The sequence below is a fragment of the Vicugna pacos genome, chromosome X (assembly GCF_048564905.1).
Source record: "Vicugna pacos chromosome X, VicPac4, whole genome shotgun sequence".
Taxonomy (NCBI): Eukaryota; Metazoa; Chordata; class Mammalia; order Artiodactyla; family Camelidae; genus Vicugna; species Vicugna pacos.
The window spans coordinates 4,742,854-4,759,845 of record NC_133023.1 but is presented as its reverse complement, the minus strand read 5'-3'; the positions used below and the strand labels follow the sequence as shown (position 1 = coordinate 4,759,845).

The window sequence follows — 16,992 nt, the reverse complement described above, 5'->3', positions numbered from 1 at the left end:
ATCCTCATGAATGTTTTTTCCCCCAGTTTCACTGAGATACAGCGGCACACCCCACTGTAGACATTTTAGCTGCAGAACATAATGATATGACTGACGTACATCATGAAATGATGGCCACACGATTAGGGAACATCCATCATCTCATACAGATAGAACATTAAAGACATAGAAAAAAACAAGCATTTTTCCTTGTGATGAGAACTCTCAGGATTTACTCTCTTAACAACTTTGATATGTAGCATACAGCAGTGTCCATCATTTTTATCATGCGGTACATTACATCCCTAGGACTTATCTTATAACTGGATATTTGTACCTTTTGACTGCCTCCATCTAATTTCCTCTTCCCACTCCCACCTCTGGTAACCACAAACCTAATCTCTTCTCTGAGTTTGTTTGATTTGAAGTATAATTGACCTAAAACGCTATGTTAGTTCCTGATACTCAACACAGTGATTCGATATTTCTACACATTTCAAAATGATGACCAAGATAAGTCGAGTTACCATCTGTCCCCACACAAACACATTACGTAATGATTGATGGTCTGATTAATGCACTTTTAAACTCTTTACCCACACTCTGGAATCCACTGGTCACTATTCAGCTGAGGAGTCTTGTTTTCACATGTGAGCTGACTCCAGGGGCTGGGTTGGATTAACATTAAAATCACCCGGTGCCATCCTAGTTTAAGGGTTAAACTCCTTTCTCGCAATGACTGGGCGTCACCTTTCTCCCTCTTTAAGACTGTGGCCCACCTCTCTCATCATTATGACATCCACAGGGCCTCTGAAAATGGCAACACACAGAGGCCTCTCTGTCGACACTGCTGAATAAACACATCCATAGTCGAGGGAGACAGTTCATAAGCCCTTGCCGTGACTGTGTTGAATAAATCACTTCCTGAGTTCTGATAGATGTGTTAAAAAAAAATCTATCATGTCACTTTACAGATATCCTTGCTCTTCAGGCGTGTTTAATACTTCTAGCACTGACACCCAGGGCCTGCCGTAACTTATAAATTTATCAAGACACAAATTCAGACAGCATGGTTGTTCAAGCAGGTGGGGAGACATCATTTAGGCGGTGAAAACGCAGCCTAGTAAATAATTAAACATCAGCATCTGAGATAATCTTTGTTCTCTTCACATCCCTCACAAGTGGGCACTCTTACGTGTTAAAAGGAAATTCGCAAGTCTAGGTTACTGATTAGCTGCCTGAAAGCAATACGCAAAAAGGAGCCTTACATACAGTTAATATTAGGTCATTGACTATATAAGCAATTAAGTTATCGGCAATTATTTGGTTAGCCTCTCTCACACTGATCGCTTTCTACGTAATGCTTTGCACTAAGTTTGAGGCAGAAATCGCTAGAAAGCACATTATACGTTACATTTCCCTATGTGTGTGGGATATATATCGTACACATTAATTTCACATGGGTAGACAATGTTTTGTTTATTCTAATTTGTATTTGTCTGGATTCTCTAAATTTTCTATGGGGAATACGTGTTTCTTTAGAAATAAGTACAATTATTTTATTTCTCAACAAATTAAACTCTCACAGGGCTAGAAATAACTCACACTTCTTTTGTGAAATAATTATTCCCCCTGGAGTGCATATGTACACTCACACATAAACGTAGTTTAAAAGCCTGTTTTCATGACCTAGCAGTTACATTAGCAATAGTTCTAATTATGAGAGTTAATTAATAGAGAATTACACTAGTTAATACAGAAATTCTTATGTTTACTTTTTAAATTTAGCTTTCTTCACTAAAAAATATGAGTTCATAAAGTGGACTCATAAAGTAATGTCTACTTGGAAACTCAATGAACATTTCAGATAAAAATAAACATAGACTACTCAGCCATAAAAAAGAATAAAATAATGCCATTTGCGGGAATACGGATGGACCTAGAAATTGTCATCCTAAAGTGAAGTAAGCCAGAAAGAGAAAGAAAAACATCATATGATATCGCTCATATGTGGAATCTAAAAAAGGAAATGAAAAGAAAAGACAAAGAAAAAAAGGACCCTATGAACTCATCTACAAAACAGAAACAGACTCACAGACATAGTAAACAATCTTATGGTTACCGGGGGAAATGAGGTGGGAAGGGATACATTTGGGAGTTTGAGATTTGCAAATGTTAGCCATTACATATAAAAATAGATTAAAAAACAAGTTTCTTCTGTAGAGCACAGGGAACTATGTTCAATACCTTGTAATGGTCTTTAATGAAAAAGAATGTATGTGTGTATATGCGTGAGTGGGACATTGTGCTGTACACCAGAAATTGACACATTGTAACTGACTGTACTTCCATTTAAAATAAAATAATAAAATAATAAAAAATAAACATAGGAACAGTCTAAACAAGAAACTATACTCTACAGTAGCCATTTGACTTTTGTTCAAGACAGAACTGAATTCATCTATCCATGAAATCCGTAAGTACTCTACAGAGTCAAGGTGAAAGGGGGGGGGATGAGAAGGACAAAAACGTCCATATTGATCTAAGGTGTCCTCCTTCCGATGTTCATATATTTGATTTTCTAGGGAGATTTCAGTCATGACTCAAGGAAGCCACCCCAAGTGGCCCTTTTGATGCAGCATGTATAGACTCAAAGGGATGGTAATCATTTGGTCTGAAAACTTCCTGACTTCCGTGTGGAGGTGATTTGGGGAATGGTAAAATACAGACAGTGGAGAAACCACTGGTTGGTAACTGGACTGAGGCCACATTAAACTGAGACTTCCTTCGAATATATGTATGTATATGCAAGCCTGGGACATTGTGCCGTACACCAGAAATTGACACACGATAACTGACTGCACTTCAATTAAAACAAAAAACAAAACAAAACAGCCCTCCTTGGCTCTCTCAACCCTGGCTTCTCCCTGGCATTTACATCCTTCTGGGGTTTGGGGTGTTCCATGCTTATCAGCCGGCAGGGGGCAGCCTGGAAACAGTTATGGAGAACAATAAACATTTTGACTGTGCCAAGAAACCTATTTTCACAGGTGGGTCAGATCCATCTGGCATTAATTTTGTGGGGTTACATACGTCATCTTGAAGGATGCATGGCCACTCTTCTGAAAGTCACTCATTAACTAAGGGCAAACACTGCTGAGAATCCGCTATGCTTAATTGCTACTATGGCTTTAATCTGATTCCTTGAACAAAATCAAGGATCAGAAGTTTTCTCCAGTCTTTGAGAACAGCCAATGAATGACTGGGGGGAAGGGAAACTGTTAAGATAGTGATAATAATCTCTCAACAGAGTGTATACTAAAACCAGCCTTTATAATTTTCCAGTAAACTGTTACTCTGGTGAACCTGGTTTTCATTCCTTTGCTCCCTTATGTTGGCCAGGTCATCCAGGAAAAGAGCTTTAGCGTGTGTGAAGCCACTTTCTTTACCTGTTGCAGAGCATTTACTGTGGAGATGGAGGTGAGGAATGTAACTTGATTAGCAAAGGTACACAGCATGGGTTCAGTAACTGTTTCCTAATTGTTAATTATGATTATGCTTTATGAACAGGACATTTAACCGAGAACAAAGGATGCAGCAGAAAACATCAGGAGTCTTTGTCCAGCCCATGAGCCTCCAGGCCTGGGCGCCCACCCCTGGCCATTCCTCACTGGTTGGACCAGGGATGGATCCTGATACACATCTGGCCAATCATACATTCTCTCTGCCAGAAATACAGCCCAGAGGGACAGGGACATGACTCTTTCGCCCATGGCTGAACTGAGGCTCTGTAAACTTCAAAACGAGGGGCTCCATGTTTGATCACGTGCACTCTGAGAAGCAGAGAGCAGATGTCCTAAGAGGACGGGGAATGCGAAGCTGCCCGAGAGTCCACAGGGCCCTGGCCAGCCACAGGGGAAGCACGCCTTCTGAGGGCTTTCCCCTTCCTAGAGCCCATCTTCTGGGCTGCCACATTTCCCTGGGTTCTATATTCTAACAAGAATTTTCTTCATCCATATACGATGATTTTTGCTTTTACTCTGAGCAACTGAAGGAGACTGAACCAAGGCAATAAAATCTCCGAAACAGATTCTTTTAGAGTTCCTTATTTAATAAGTAGAACCCAATAGTCAAGACAGTCTCATTTCAGGCGTAGAAGAAAATTTCTTCTCTCCCCTTTCCCTCCCAGATAATGTCTGGGTATACAGGAGAATACCTCTGAGCAGGGCTAGCGTGATAGGCCCCACGCTTAGGACCCCACACCTGGTTTAACGCTCTGCTGTCACCATCTGGGAATTCGTGATAATCTTCTCTTTGCACTTGCGTTTGATAAGTGAAGTCCAATGGGACAGTAACGTATCCACACGAATGAGTAGAGAGGATGTGTGAAATGCACATTTCTGCTTTTCCTTGCCACCATGCACAGGGTCTGCGATGCCAGGAGGGCAGAATTAAGGAAGAGCCACAAGGTGTGGGAGGTCAGGAAGTCTCCCAGCAAGCAGAAGGTAAGCACGCTGCATCCAGGAGGGAGCCCGCTAGGGTGCTGCCAGCCTCAAAGGACACGTTATCCTGTCCCCGCCGGGACCTTCTACAAATGCAGAAAGCAGGCAAGCATGCAGTAAGAAACACAAATGACTGAGATAGAACCCTATTATGTCCCTTCTCCCTCAAGTCACTTCCCTGTATCGGCCAACCTCTTATGCTAGAGGTGATGACACAGAGGGCAAGCAAAAGACAGAGTGACTCAGTTCCTTTTCCTTTCAGTCCGTGCACACTCGTCAGGCAGAGGATGTTGGTGAAGTGCCTATGTATTGAGAAGCTAAATCGAAACAATTGGGTTGGTTTTGCACAGCATCCTTACTGGTCTGGTAAAAAGGAGACATACATGCATGTGCGAGCTACAAATGATGAGCTGTGTGATGTTGCAGATTCTGCACCCTAAATGGTCTGATGTTTGTCTCTAACGTGGGCATCAGGCGAGGGCCACGTGAGTGGTAAAATTCATGACAAAATGCAAAGTTTAATTTTTATTTACTTACAAAAACATGAAATAGCAAATAAAGTCCATGACAAGTTGAGACAGACAGACCATGGAAGTGAGGAAAAAGCTTTCAATGGCACTTTTTTCCTCTGAACAAGCTCCTTGAACAAAGGTTCTTGCCTTTCCCTTTTGCACCAGAGCCCGCAAACTTCGCACTGTGCATTGTTCCCGGGGCTCTGTGGCACAGGTGGAGATGGGGCGTGTGATCCGGTAGCAGGCAGGCTCTGTGCTGGTCTGGTCTGGTTCCTGGACCGGCGTTCACTGAGGTCAGCTGGCATTCTGAAGTGCCAGGTTCGTTCCTGCTCAAGTTGAGTCCATGGTCCTGGTTTTTTGTCTCAGTTCAAATTCCACCAGGACTGCAGGCTCTGCACCCCAATCTCTGGCCGGTCCGAGTCTCCCAGCCCTCTACCACTGCTCAGCAGGCTGTGCAGAATGTTCCAGACCTCCTGATGACCAGGCTGAGGCTTCCTTTAGCACCGACTTTTTGCCTAGGCACCGCCCTCTCCTAAACCTGCACGGTGGCTCTGGCGCCACAGTGGCCACATTGACAACTCCAAGAATCGCGGTTGTCAACCCTGGCCACATGGGACTCACCGGCAGCTGCCTGGTTTTCCCTGATGATGATATTGACGTCCAGGCTCCATCGCAGAGTAGCCAAAAGCAGCAGAATTAGGAACCACTGCACTAGAGTATCAAGCCCCCCAAAGCTACGTCCGGGGAAATGGGCGTGGCCTTTACTCGTCCCCCTGGGTCCACGAGCCCCTGCTGACCCACGAGCATGAGAAGCACGGGGACTAGAGCTCTACTACGCTATCTCCGCGTCCCTGCTTCCTCTCCTCACTCAGCTGTGATAGTGGGTGGGATGCGTCTTCCCCCTTTGCTCAGGCAGAGACGTGCCCTAAATTATATCCTGAATTCCATACATCCCCAGGTAGCCAAACCAAATTAGCATTGCCGGCTCCATCACATGACCCGATGTGGAGGCCACAGGCCTAGAGGCTGCACCAAAGCTTTGGGCATGAACGGCCCTGTCTTGTTTTAACAAACAAGGAGAGAAGGAAAGAGACCCCAAGTCTAAGTTTTGAGACCTTGAGTGTGTAACGGTTTGGAGCAGGACTAGTCTCTAAAGATCATGGAAAGGTGCAGGTGGACCACATCATCACCAGCTTCCCTGATCAACGTCTTTAAGACGATGATGGTGGTGAACACCCCTGAGTGCACATCTGCTTCTGTACAGCCGGCACTGGGGAGGCAGCCTGGCAGAGCAGTCAAGAGCCGCATCCCGGCTCTGCCAGTGATGGAGTGTGATCTCGACAACGTTATCTCTTTGTGCCTCATTCTGCCATCCCTGCCAGGTGAGTGCTGCCGTGGGTACCGACCCCGCCGGCTTCACGGGAATGTCAAATGCACTGACACATGCAAGGCTGTCAGAAGAGGCAAACAGTAAGGACCGCGGCAGTGTGTGTTAAATAAACAAAAATGAATACACCTTTGGCATCATTTCTTTCCTCTAAGCATCAAAATACAAAGCGAATAAAAAGTACACCTGTGGAGTTTCTGTGCTGCAGAACGTATCTAAGTGATTTGCCATTCTAGCATAGAAAGTACAAAACAAACAAACAAAAAAAGGGCTATGAGTCAAATGTCAAGAAACACACATGAATAATGGGAACACCTATGATTTTAAAAATTATGTGTCAACATCTGATGAAAACAGACATTGGGTGGGCGTTAGGTAGAAGCACAAGTGGGGTTAGTGACATGAAGCCTCTTGTCTACCTGGTTATGAGGCCTTTCTCTTCAGACATTAAGCAAACATGTTACTTTAGTTTATTTTCTAACAGAAGGAAAATCACCTTTACATTGGTCTATGTTCACAGAATGGTGAAATTAAGTTTACTGATATTCTAAATGTTCTCTTATGAATGTTTCCTACCCCCACAGAATCCGAATTTTTTCTATGATACAACTGGGAAAACATGGCCATCTTTGGCGACGAGTTAATTTTCTAAAATTTACAGTGTCTGAAAAAAGTGAACAAAAATAAAATTTGGCATAAACATACGTGAAGAGATAGGAAAATGTACTTTCAGAATTACGATCACCTTCTGGAGACCCTTAACCTTACGGCTCTGCCTTTACAGTTGCTTTTTACCTGAGATGTGGACTGGCAGCCCCTCCAACGACTCTGTTAGGAAGTTTACTTTCTGCACATGGCCCTTCAAAAGCATGCTGAGTGGGCCCATGCTCCCTCAAGGTGAGGAGAGACAGAAGGAAGTACTGGAAAGAAAGCCTGGTGCTTAAAATGACAGCATAAACAGTGCTCTCTGGCTTCCGTACGGGAATTTAGAAACTCAAAACTAACATTAGGCTGGACATGTGGGCTTCCTCAAACAGTGGGTGCTGTGGGAATGACTGTCAACGTGCCGTCTCCTTCACTCACAGAGGGTGAATTCTGTGTTTCCATTCTTTTAAATATACCTGTCTATTGGGATCTAGGACAGTTCATCAGAGCTTGGGAATTTTTTACCCCAGGAAAAACTGAATCAGTCCATACGATTCAACAAACAAGGTTCCCTAACACGATCCCACTTTAACAGTCACCACTCAGTTGCTAGTGCTCTGAGAACTCAAGCCCTAACAGGAGATTTTGAAATTCCACATCAGCCTGGGTCCTTTCAAAATTTCACTCTGACCTCCATTTCAGACTTCTGACCCATTTTACCAGTTTGTTTTGCAGTTTTCCAAATAGGGAATGCATCTGTATAGTCTGGAGTATTATTTCACTTCTGTCTCAGAAATTCTGTGAAGATGCTGTAAAGAATGTTTTTGAAAGTCTGTGTTAGTGGTATATTTAATTTTGGTTTTAAAATAAAATATGAACTCCATTAGTGGAACTCAATAAATGGTGACTATACTCTTTTCCAAAATGCTTTGCAGTAAGGGATGATGGGAAGATATTTGGGCTTTCTACTGTACAAAATGTTTTTGGTAGAAGGGTATTGTCACTGCTGTCAACTACTTTCAAAAACAAACATTTACTCAGCATTTACTTCTCTGACCCCATTCGTGAAAAATATCCTTGCTAGGACTCCGAGATCTACAGCTTCCTGCAGGGAAATTCATCACAGGGAAACACTCACATCCAAATCACAGTGACTTGGTGAACAAGCGTCTTCTGCCATCTCTAGTATCCCAAAAAGCCCATATAATTCAAAAAAGGCAAGCAAAACTATTGTTAATTCAATGCTGAACAACCTTTACGCCAAATAATGTGTACTGTTCATCTAAACGCATCTAAAACTGCAACCAACTTTTCAGTGCACCAAACATCACAGTTGTGTTCTTATTTGTTTGGGAAAATACTCACCAGATGAATATGTATCACGCTGTTTTATTTTCCTAAAGGACCAACTTTCTCTGTTTTCTATAGAGATTATAGCCGCACTTTTGCTTGTTTAATTCAACAAATATTTGTCAGATCCACAGGGGATATGCTGGTTTAGACTGCCAGACCTCTTCCTAGGGAGGAGCGCCAGTGCCTCCATCTGGACCTGGCAATGCTTCCCTGCATTCCTGTCCATCGTCTGCATGGCTCTCGCCCACCCCATCACAGGCTCACATCATTGTATCACAATTTGCTGTTCACGTGAACTCTTCCAGGGACATGCATGTGACAAAAATAGAACCAGCAGGAGTCTTTTTCTAAGTTTGAGAGCTGGGCAGTGAAAGAAGAACTTTCCCACTGATACTCTAAGAGGCTGTGAGGCTTCCAGCAGCCTCCTGGGGATGTCCTGACTGCAGAATGAAACCAAGCCCAGAACAATAGACAGGAAATGGCACAATGGTGGCCTTCTAGCATCCACTGCATGCATGATCCAGCCATATCTACTGTTAGTCCTGCCTCTAAACCTCCCGATTACTTGAACCAGCCATTTTCTTCTTGCTTAAGCCAATTAGATATCTGAAACATACCAACTAAACATTCCCAACTCTCACAAACATTCATTATGCTCTAGCCACCTTCTAGATGCTGGCGAAAACCAAGTACAAGACAGTCCCTCTTGCAAACCAACTCTGAACATAGGAAGGAGAGGCAACCACATTTCTATGCAAAGTAAAAGGTGACACATTTTACTGCAATGCCTCATGCAGGGTAACAAAGAGGAGGGTGTGGTTAATATTGACAGAAGGTGCTTAAATATCATCCAAAAAGATATAGTAGAATTTGTTTACGCCTTGAAGAATAATGAGGACTTCACAGAATAGAAAAATGTGAAAGTACATTCCAGCAAGAAAAAACAGTGAACTAAAAATGGACAGTTTATCTCAAGATTTAAAAAAAAAACTTTCTAGTGCTCGGTCCAGTCCTTGTCATATACTAGACACTACAGTTTATTCAAAGAGTGACAAATGCATGGAGACAACTGACTGGATATATGATTTATCTGGAGTGAGGACCTTGGTCAATGACACGGCCCCCTTTTTATAACATTGTTCCTAATGGAAATTATGTTCTCTATACAATGACCTACTTTATGACACAGCTTCCAGGAAAAGGAGTGATAAAAAAAAAAGTGACTGCTTTCACTGATAAATGCAGAAAGGGTAGCTTTAATGAATTGTTGAACTTGTTTGTTTTTTTCTTTTCCAGATGCAAACAAGTTTCCTATCTTATCAATAAACAAATTCATACATCACATTTCATAAAGTTTTACCACTTTTTAGTAAAACTGTAAACATCTAAATATGAAGACCAATTACACATTCTGACCAAAGAAAAGAAGTGAAGGAATAACAAGGTTCTGAGGCTCATGATGGCCAAACAGCGCCATGCTGGGCACATAACACGAGCTTATACTCTTGTGAGGTCATTTCTGAACCAGGGTAGGGGAGGAAGGTCTGTGTACAGGCTCTGAAGTGAGGGAGACCCGGGCTGACCATCTCCCCTCTGTGTGGATATGGAAAAGTCATTTTAACCCTAATTCCTCATCTGCTGTAAATCCCCACCTATCATCACTGTTGTAAAAATCACAGGGAGACAATGGGTGCAAAGACTGGTACGGAATGGGCAGTCAATCGGCGGAATCATTGTTAATACTGTGATTCCAGTCAATAGGAGTGGATGCAGACACAAAGCAGATCCAAATTCTTGTTTTCTCCCTTTGAAATGAGGTGAATAGATAGCTGGTGATTTAGCAATTTAGAGTTTTTCTTTTGAAAAAGCATCAGTCAGTAATAATTAGATCCTGTACTCCAAACTAAAACAGAGTAGCATGCTGGTGCATTTGAGGAGGCAAAGGCACCAAAGCTGACATTCCATTTATCACTCAGCGATACCCTTTTTTTTGACATTGACGCTGTTTCCCCAGTAATCCCTTCCACTGGAAAATAATTATCTGAAATATAATAAGAATGACTATTTCCAACCATCTATAGCAATTGTGGACCACAAGTGGCCAGGTCAAGGGCATAGCTGTTCTGCAACAAAGAAAACAGGGCAGAGGACATAGATTTTCTTTTACTAGGCTTTTAAAAATATTTAGGACTCGGTAGTGCATCGGTACTCCAGTCCCACCGTCACCCCGAACACCAGCGCCTGGCTACCGAAGATCTGAGCCCTTTTTGCATAAAAGATACTTTTTCAGTATGAACATTTTGAAAGCTTATCTGCTCTACCTCACACTCTTGCAGAATATCGATCGCAAGCCCACAATTAAGTACTTCTAATGCAATAAGAGAAACGTTCAGAAAATCTTTCCATCTCGATTTCTCAGTTCAATGTATATTATATTTGGAACCTCTCACATATTAAGTAAAAATAAAGCTTATAAATAAAGATTATGGTTTTTTCAGTGTTTCTCTTTAATAGAAGTAGCCTGATACTTAGCTTCTATGCCATGTTCAGAGCGATAGATTATTGTACAGCCTTAGATGTACTCAATCACAAGCAAATTACACTTCTTAAGGATGCCTACTTGAATTGTTTTCAGATGTTGTCTGAGTCTTTTGTTATATATACACATTTAAATGTATATGTACACATAACAGAAATGTAAATGACATGTATAACTCATAGACTTTTTGAAAAAATTACTCTTCCATTTAGAAAAGATTCCCTGTTTTTCCGTCAAGCGGTCAGTCCTTGCAGCGTATTTCAAGCACAGAGAAAGCAGATGCAACAGAAAATGCACTTCTATTAGTGAGAAGCGTTTCATTTGCAAGATTTAGAATGTTAGTTCTAACTCACTTAAGAAAACAAATAGAAAAGGGTCAGTGCGAGGAGGGAGTGAGCCCGGGACAGTCAGAGCTGCCTCCCGGGCTCAGGAAATGCCATCGCACCTACTGACCAGCTTCTCCCTTCCTCAGCCCCGATTCCCTGTGGGCTGTCTTAATTCTCCAGCTGGCCTCTCCACACGGCCGCCTGCCCTTGGTCCTTGGAGACAGTGACCCAGGGGAAGGGATGTGGCCTCTTTCTCAGGGGGTTCACATGGGATGTTCTATTCCAGGATGGCAGGAGTGCCTTTCTCAGAATTCTGTGAACACCTACTCAAAACAAGGGGCTGCTTCCACCAGGCAGAGCATGGTGACCAGACGAACTACCTCAGTGCCCATGTGGGAGGGGCGCTGCTGTGTGCTCCGACAGTGTGGCCAGAGATTAAAGCTGGCGCCTGTCATCTTTAATGTTCCTCAGGCTCAGCATGTGAGATTCTGGGAGGCGGGGACAGGGATGATGGGTCAGCAAACAGAGGGAGGCGGAGGGTGTTGTTGGGCAAGGTGGCAGGTTGCACAGGGGTGTTCTCAGGTGTTACGATGCCAAGACTGGAAAACAAAACACTACCACGTGAACAGGAGACTGGGACGAGAGATGACACCGGAGATTTGGAGATAAGGCTCGGTCCTTGGGGGTAGAGGTGTGGCAAGCATCCCTCACCCTGTATCCTTCTCCCTCTTTATGAGAATACCTGATGAAATCTGTTGGGAGGAAGATGGAGACAGGGAAAGTCTTGGGCACTTAGTTTCTGTGCCAAGTGCTCTGGTGGGTGTCCCCAGGGCTAAGGGTTTCCCACTCCCTAGCTCCGCGTGCACACCCAGAGCACCTGCGTGTGGCCTCGTCCTAGCACATGATTACGACTTGGTCATTACATATCGGATGTCTCCCCACCCCCCTGGGCTGCTGAAGAGGAACTGAATTCTAGTCACCTTTGTCTGCCCTGTACCAGTACTGTGTTGGTTATACAATGGATGCTTAATAGATGGCTAACAAACCAGTTCAAAACTAAGTTACTAAGGAAAATAGAGAAGTAAAAAACACACAGATGAATTACTGAAAAATGTCCTTAAAGGGTAATTCAATTACAACATACTCACAACAGAAGAGTAATTTACTTACACCCAACAATCAAAACAAATATTTATCGATCATACACTATGCACCAAGTGTTGTGCACGGCTCTGAGATTACAAAGACAAACGTGAATGAATCTGATATTCTTCTTTCCTGAACTTTCTGATTAGCTGCATGTAAACATGATACAGGGTAGAAGAAAAAAAAAAGAGGAAGTTTTTCTTTTTATAGAGTTTAAAATGTTAAGAATTAAATTATGGAGCTTTGTGAATATGAGATTTAAATTTAGTGGGATTTCACTCACCGGCAGGTGTGGTACTAACAGCTGGTCTCACCTTTCCTTTAAGCAAAAAACCCCAAAGTCGTGGTGTTCCTCCTGGCTGCCCCAGTGACAAATTTTCCATCCGTCTTCTGAACTGACCTGATGACAGTGCCCAAATGCAGGAAACAGTTGCTCTGCCACCACCACCCCAGATTCTGGCTCTAAGGATGTTGTCTCTCCTTTAATTTTTGATGCCACCACACCACTTTAAACCAGATCACCCTAGGAGTTAGACCAGGGCTTCGCACACTTTAACATACATAGCAATTCCTAGGGATTCTGTTAAAATGCAGGCTCTGCTTCAGGAGACCGGACATGAGGCCTGGGATTCTTCCCTCCTAATAAATTTCTTGCAAGATGCTCTCATGAGAAGACCACTCTCTACCAGACTCAGAAGGCAGTGGAAGGGTTAAAGAATGAAGAGCTTATCCTTCTGTATTTCCTGGAGATAAACTTCACCTTCCCTTCACTAAATTCTAAAGGCAGTAAAGAATTCATAGAGCACTGTAGTTGTGCTATGCTTAGGCATTACCGTGAATGCAGGCTCGAACTATCTGAGAAGTCTATACATGAGAATAAAAACCAAAATCTCTTCCTTAGCCATCACATCCAGGGCTCTTGCTTACAGAAGAGTGTTGTGGGCCAGAACCCAGGTTACTCGCATCCCAAACGGGAGAGAAGGAAAAGGTCCAAGGTAAAGGCCATTTGGGGAGCTCCCCACTCCTCTCATGCTGAAGGTAGAGACACTTGCATTTTTTCAGATTCTCCCCTATTGCTTCAATTGAGAGTAAATCTGTCCTTAAGGGGACTTGGAGAACCTTCAACCAATAAAGCATGCAATTCCTCCTGGCTTGGTTGTTAGGACTGGACGGGAAAAACATTGTTTAGAGAGAGAAAGAATTGTCAGAGTCCTCTGAATCTGAGTGGGAATGTCAGCCGACTTGGCCGCCATTTAAAGCTGCTTCTCAGGTCTATCCAGAGCGTGTGGGGCCACAGCATGTAACAGAGGCTGGTCTGCTGAAGGCCCACTAACCGGCATGAAGCGGCATGAGCTTTATGGCGCCAACTGGGATTTTACTATCGCAATTTGCAGGTTAGTCACCTGGGAAGCTCAGAGAGGTTATACAAGCCGCCTAGGGTCACACTGCCTAACGCGGGTTGAGGATGTGGACGCTGCCCAAAGCCTTTCCAACAGTGCTTAGGGAAAAAGCTGTGGGCCATTCGGTCCCAGTCTAGCTCCTGCACCCCGCCCTGAGGTACCGCAGGACCGCCCCGAGGGTGAGGAAGAGAGGGCCCACATCCGGGAAAGTGACCCCAAGAGAGTCAAGCACTTCCGGTGCGCAACAATGAGGGTCGTTCAGGGTCAGCGGCTCGAGGTGAGGGCAGGCCCGCAGGGGGCGCAAAGGCACCAAATTGCATTCCTAGGTATCCGAAGACAGCATGACTCGAGACGAGAAAGTTTTATCCCTTACCCGCGATAGGGGACACCAGGGTCAAGCGGCCGAGCGCGCGCCGGCACGTTGAGTCCAGCATTTTAAACTGAGAAGGCGGGGCCCAGCGGACGCCCGCGTCGGCGTGATGACGTCACAGGTCCGCGCGAGTAGTCCGTCTTCAGCCCCTTCCGCGGAACATTCCTGGGCGGGCGCAAGGCGAGCGTGGTCCGGCCCTGATAGGCGGGGCCGCGTTGAGTGACGGCCCGGCCCCACCTTCCGGTTAAGGAGTTGGAGAAGGCTGTTCGACAGGGAAGGGCCTCAGGCCGGCATTGGTAGGGTGGAACGCAGGGCCGGCGGGGGGCTGGTTTCAGCACCAGGAGGCGGCTCTCGGGAGAGCGGGTGCAAGTAGGCTTCGCCGGGGCTGTAGTGGCGGCTGTCCTTGCCCCGCAGCCCCGAGGCCGCGGTGGGGTGGGCGGGGTAAAGACTCTGGGCCTGCGCGCCCTGGGCCGGCCGCCTGGAGACTGAGCTCACTTCACCGTCTCTCCCCTCCCTTCTGCAGTAATTAAATCAAAACCGAGGCTTGGCTGCGGTGGCTGAGCCTCCTTCCGCACAGGGCCCGGCTCGGTGCGTCAGAGTAACAGTCTTAGGTTCCTAAATTCGAGGCCCAGGCCAAGTGCCCCATCTAAAGGTCTGGGAATCAGGGTCCTGGGGCCGCGGAGGAAGGCCTGAGGGCTGCCAAGTGAGCAGCGAGGTGGGGTAGGGGGGACTATTTAATACACGTCGTGTAATCATGCCCGCTGCGGGTTCGGAAATAACAATTTTACAGTTAGGTTTGTTACAAGTATCAGGCTTTGCAGATGACATTGCTTTGAGCCTTCAGTTGCCCTTGCCAGTCATGACCTCAGTTTGTCTTGAAGCTTGGCTATGAAATATATTGCATTGCTGAATAATTGAGTGTTGCATTATGAAATAATTGTGAGCATCCGTTTAAACGGATGCTCCCAATGGAAAAGAGTGAAGAGCAGAGATAACTGTTTTAAATTGACTGGTACACTTGTAAAGGGCAGATGGGTGGTACATTTGGAATTTGCTGCAGTCTCTAATGATTTTACCTTTCCACAATACCCCACCCCTCAAATTCCCAAAGGTCAAGAAAAAAGATTAAACGCCTTGCCGGTGGAATTTATAAATTTGGTTTTTTACCAAGTAATTAAAAAATAGATTGCGTAACCCATGTACTGAACAAATAATAGACTATTGTAGAAAAAATTTTTTTAATTAATGTGATTATATTGGTTTAAGGTGAGGGGGGAAGAAAATGTTTCCTTGAAAGTTTGAGGTGTTTAATTAGAGTTTAATAGAAAATACTGTGCTTAGTACAGATGAATTATATATATATATATATTTTTTTTTTTTTAAAGCCCTGGAACGACTACAAACCACACCAACTTAAAGCATTTTTGGTTTTTGTGTCTCCAGTTTCGCAGCTAGAATGAAGCACATCAACTTGTCCTTTGCAGCCTGTGGGTTTCTGGGCATTTACCACTTGGGGGCAGCATCTGCACTTCGCAGACACGGAAAAAAGCTTCTGAAGGATGTCAAGGCCTTTGCGGGGGCTTCTGCAGGATCCTTGGTTGCTTCCGTCCTGCTAACAGCGCCAGAAAAAATAGAGGTAATTAAGTAATAACTAGGCTCTGTTCCTCATTAAGAAATTAAGACTGAACAACGAAGATGATTGTTAACGATACTGTTAACTACAGAAAAATAATCATCTGCCTGGGAAACAGAAAAAGTTGAGACTTCTTTTAAAATACAGTCACTGGGGATCTGTGTTCTGCATTTGGAAAAGATTATTTGGGTGACAATAAGACAAGGAAGTAAATGCCTTATTTTACTCTTGAATTGTTTGTTTAGTCTTAAGATTCCAGCTTCGTTTCTTTCAAGCAAAGGATATTTCTCCCTTATTTGATCATGAGAAGAGCACGGGGCCTGTTCTCAAGGCCTTGAACAGGGGCTGATAACTGCTCAGTCCTGTTTAAAGACAGGCCTGTAAGCTAAAATGTGAGCCTGAAATTTCTTTTGAGTGGAATGATATTGGAATTTAGTTTGTTTTTCATTCTCACAGAAAGAAGAAGCCCCGAATTCCAAGTTTATCTAGAAGTAATAAAAATAAGCCTTCATTAAGTGTTTCGTTTAGTGCAGACTATGTTTTTAAAATGTGTTTTCTGCTTTTAGACAGCCATCATGCATTCTTTGACTGTGGGCACTGGCTTCTGCAGGTGGAGGATATTATACCTGTTAATTACTTACGTACTCTAGTGGCTTGGAACAGTCATCAAATAATGATTAACACTTTCATGCCCAAGAGTGAATTTAAGTCACATTTAAATTTTCAAAGTGACATTTTAAACGCCAAAAATCTTGTTTTCAGCTCTATGGTGAGCTGCTTATGGAAGACAAATGGGGTTTGAGGCCAGTTATTCAGAAATTGACATCTCTTTTTTTTTTTCCAGTCGTTACATAGTTGCTTTCTAGGAAACTAGAAAAGTGATGAAAACCTTTAGTGATTGTATGGGATGAGAACGTTAAGTCAGGGAAAGCATAAATGAAATGTGAAAACTCCTCCCAAACGGGCAGAATCGTGTGTTCTTGTTATCAAACTTAGGTTCAGCTGCTCGTTGCTCAAGAATCCAATATGAAGAGACAGGTGTTGGGTAAAAGGAAAAACAGCTTTACTGAGGAAGCCGGCAATCCTGGGGAAAAGGTGGATTTATGTCCTAAAGAACCAACTCTCCACTGCCGATCAGGGGCAAGAGCTTTTAAAGAAGAATTTCAGGGGTGTGTAGGTGGAGGGAGGGGCCATGTGCAG

General features: G+C 43.9%; 1 protein-coding gene and 1 long non-coding RNA gene across 14 annotated transcripts in view; one reads left to right on the top strand and one right to left on the bottom strand.

Annotated features, from left to right (window-relative positions):
• The window catches only part of LOC107034155 (uncharacterized), a 442,513-nt gene extending 428,225 nt beyond the window's left edge, over positions 1-14,288 (bottom strand). The window contains exon 1 of the long non-coding RNA XR_012067473.1: positions 14,163-14,288. This is a non-coding gene — a long non-coding RNA (uncharacterized lncRNA). The remainder of the gene's footprint in view (positions 1-14,162) is intronic.
• Positions 14,047-16,992, top strand: part of PNPLA4 (patatin like domain 4, phospholipase and triacylglycerol lipase) — a 62,052-nt gene continuing 59,106 nt past the window's right edge. For 10 of the 13 annotated variants that reach the window (XM_015244359.3, XM_072956023.1, XM_072956015.1 and 7 more), the window contains exons 1-2: positions 14,327-14,455; positions 15,603-15,795. In XM_015244359.3, the coding sequence (XP_015099845.1) occupies positions 15,616-15,795 (180 nt within the window). In that variant the 5' untranslated portion in view covers positions 14,327-14,455; positions 15,603-15,615. Of the gene's footprint in view, positions 14,281-14,326; positions 14,748-15,602; positions 15,796-16,992 lie in introns of those variants that run through there. The other 3 variants (XM_072956016.1, XM_072956017.1, XM_072956018.1) reach the window with 3 other exon arrangements.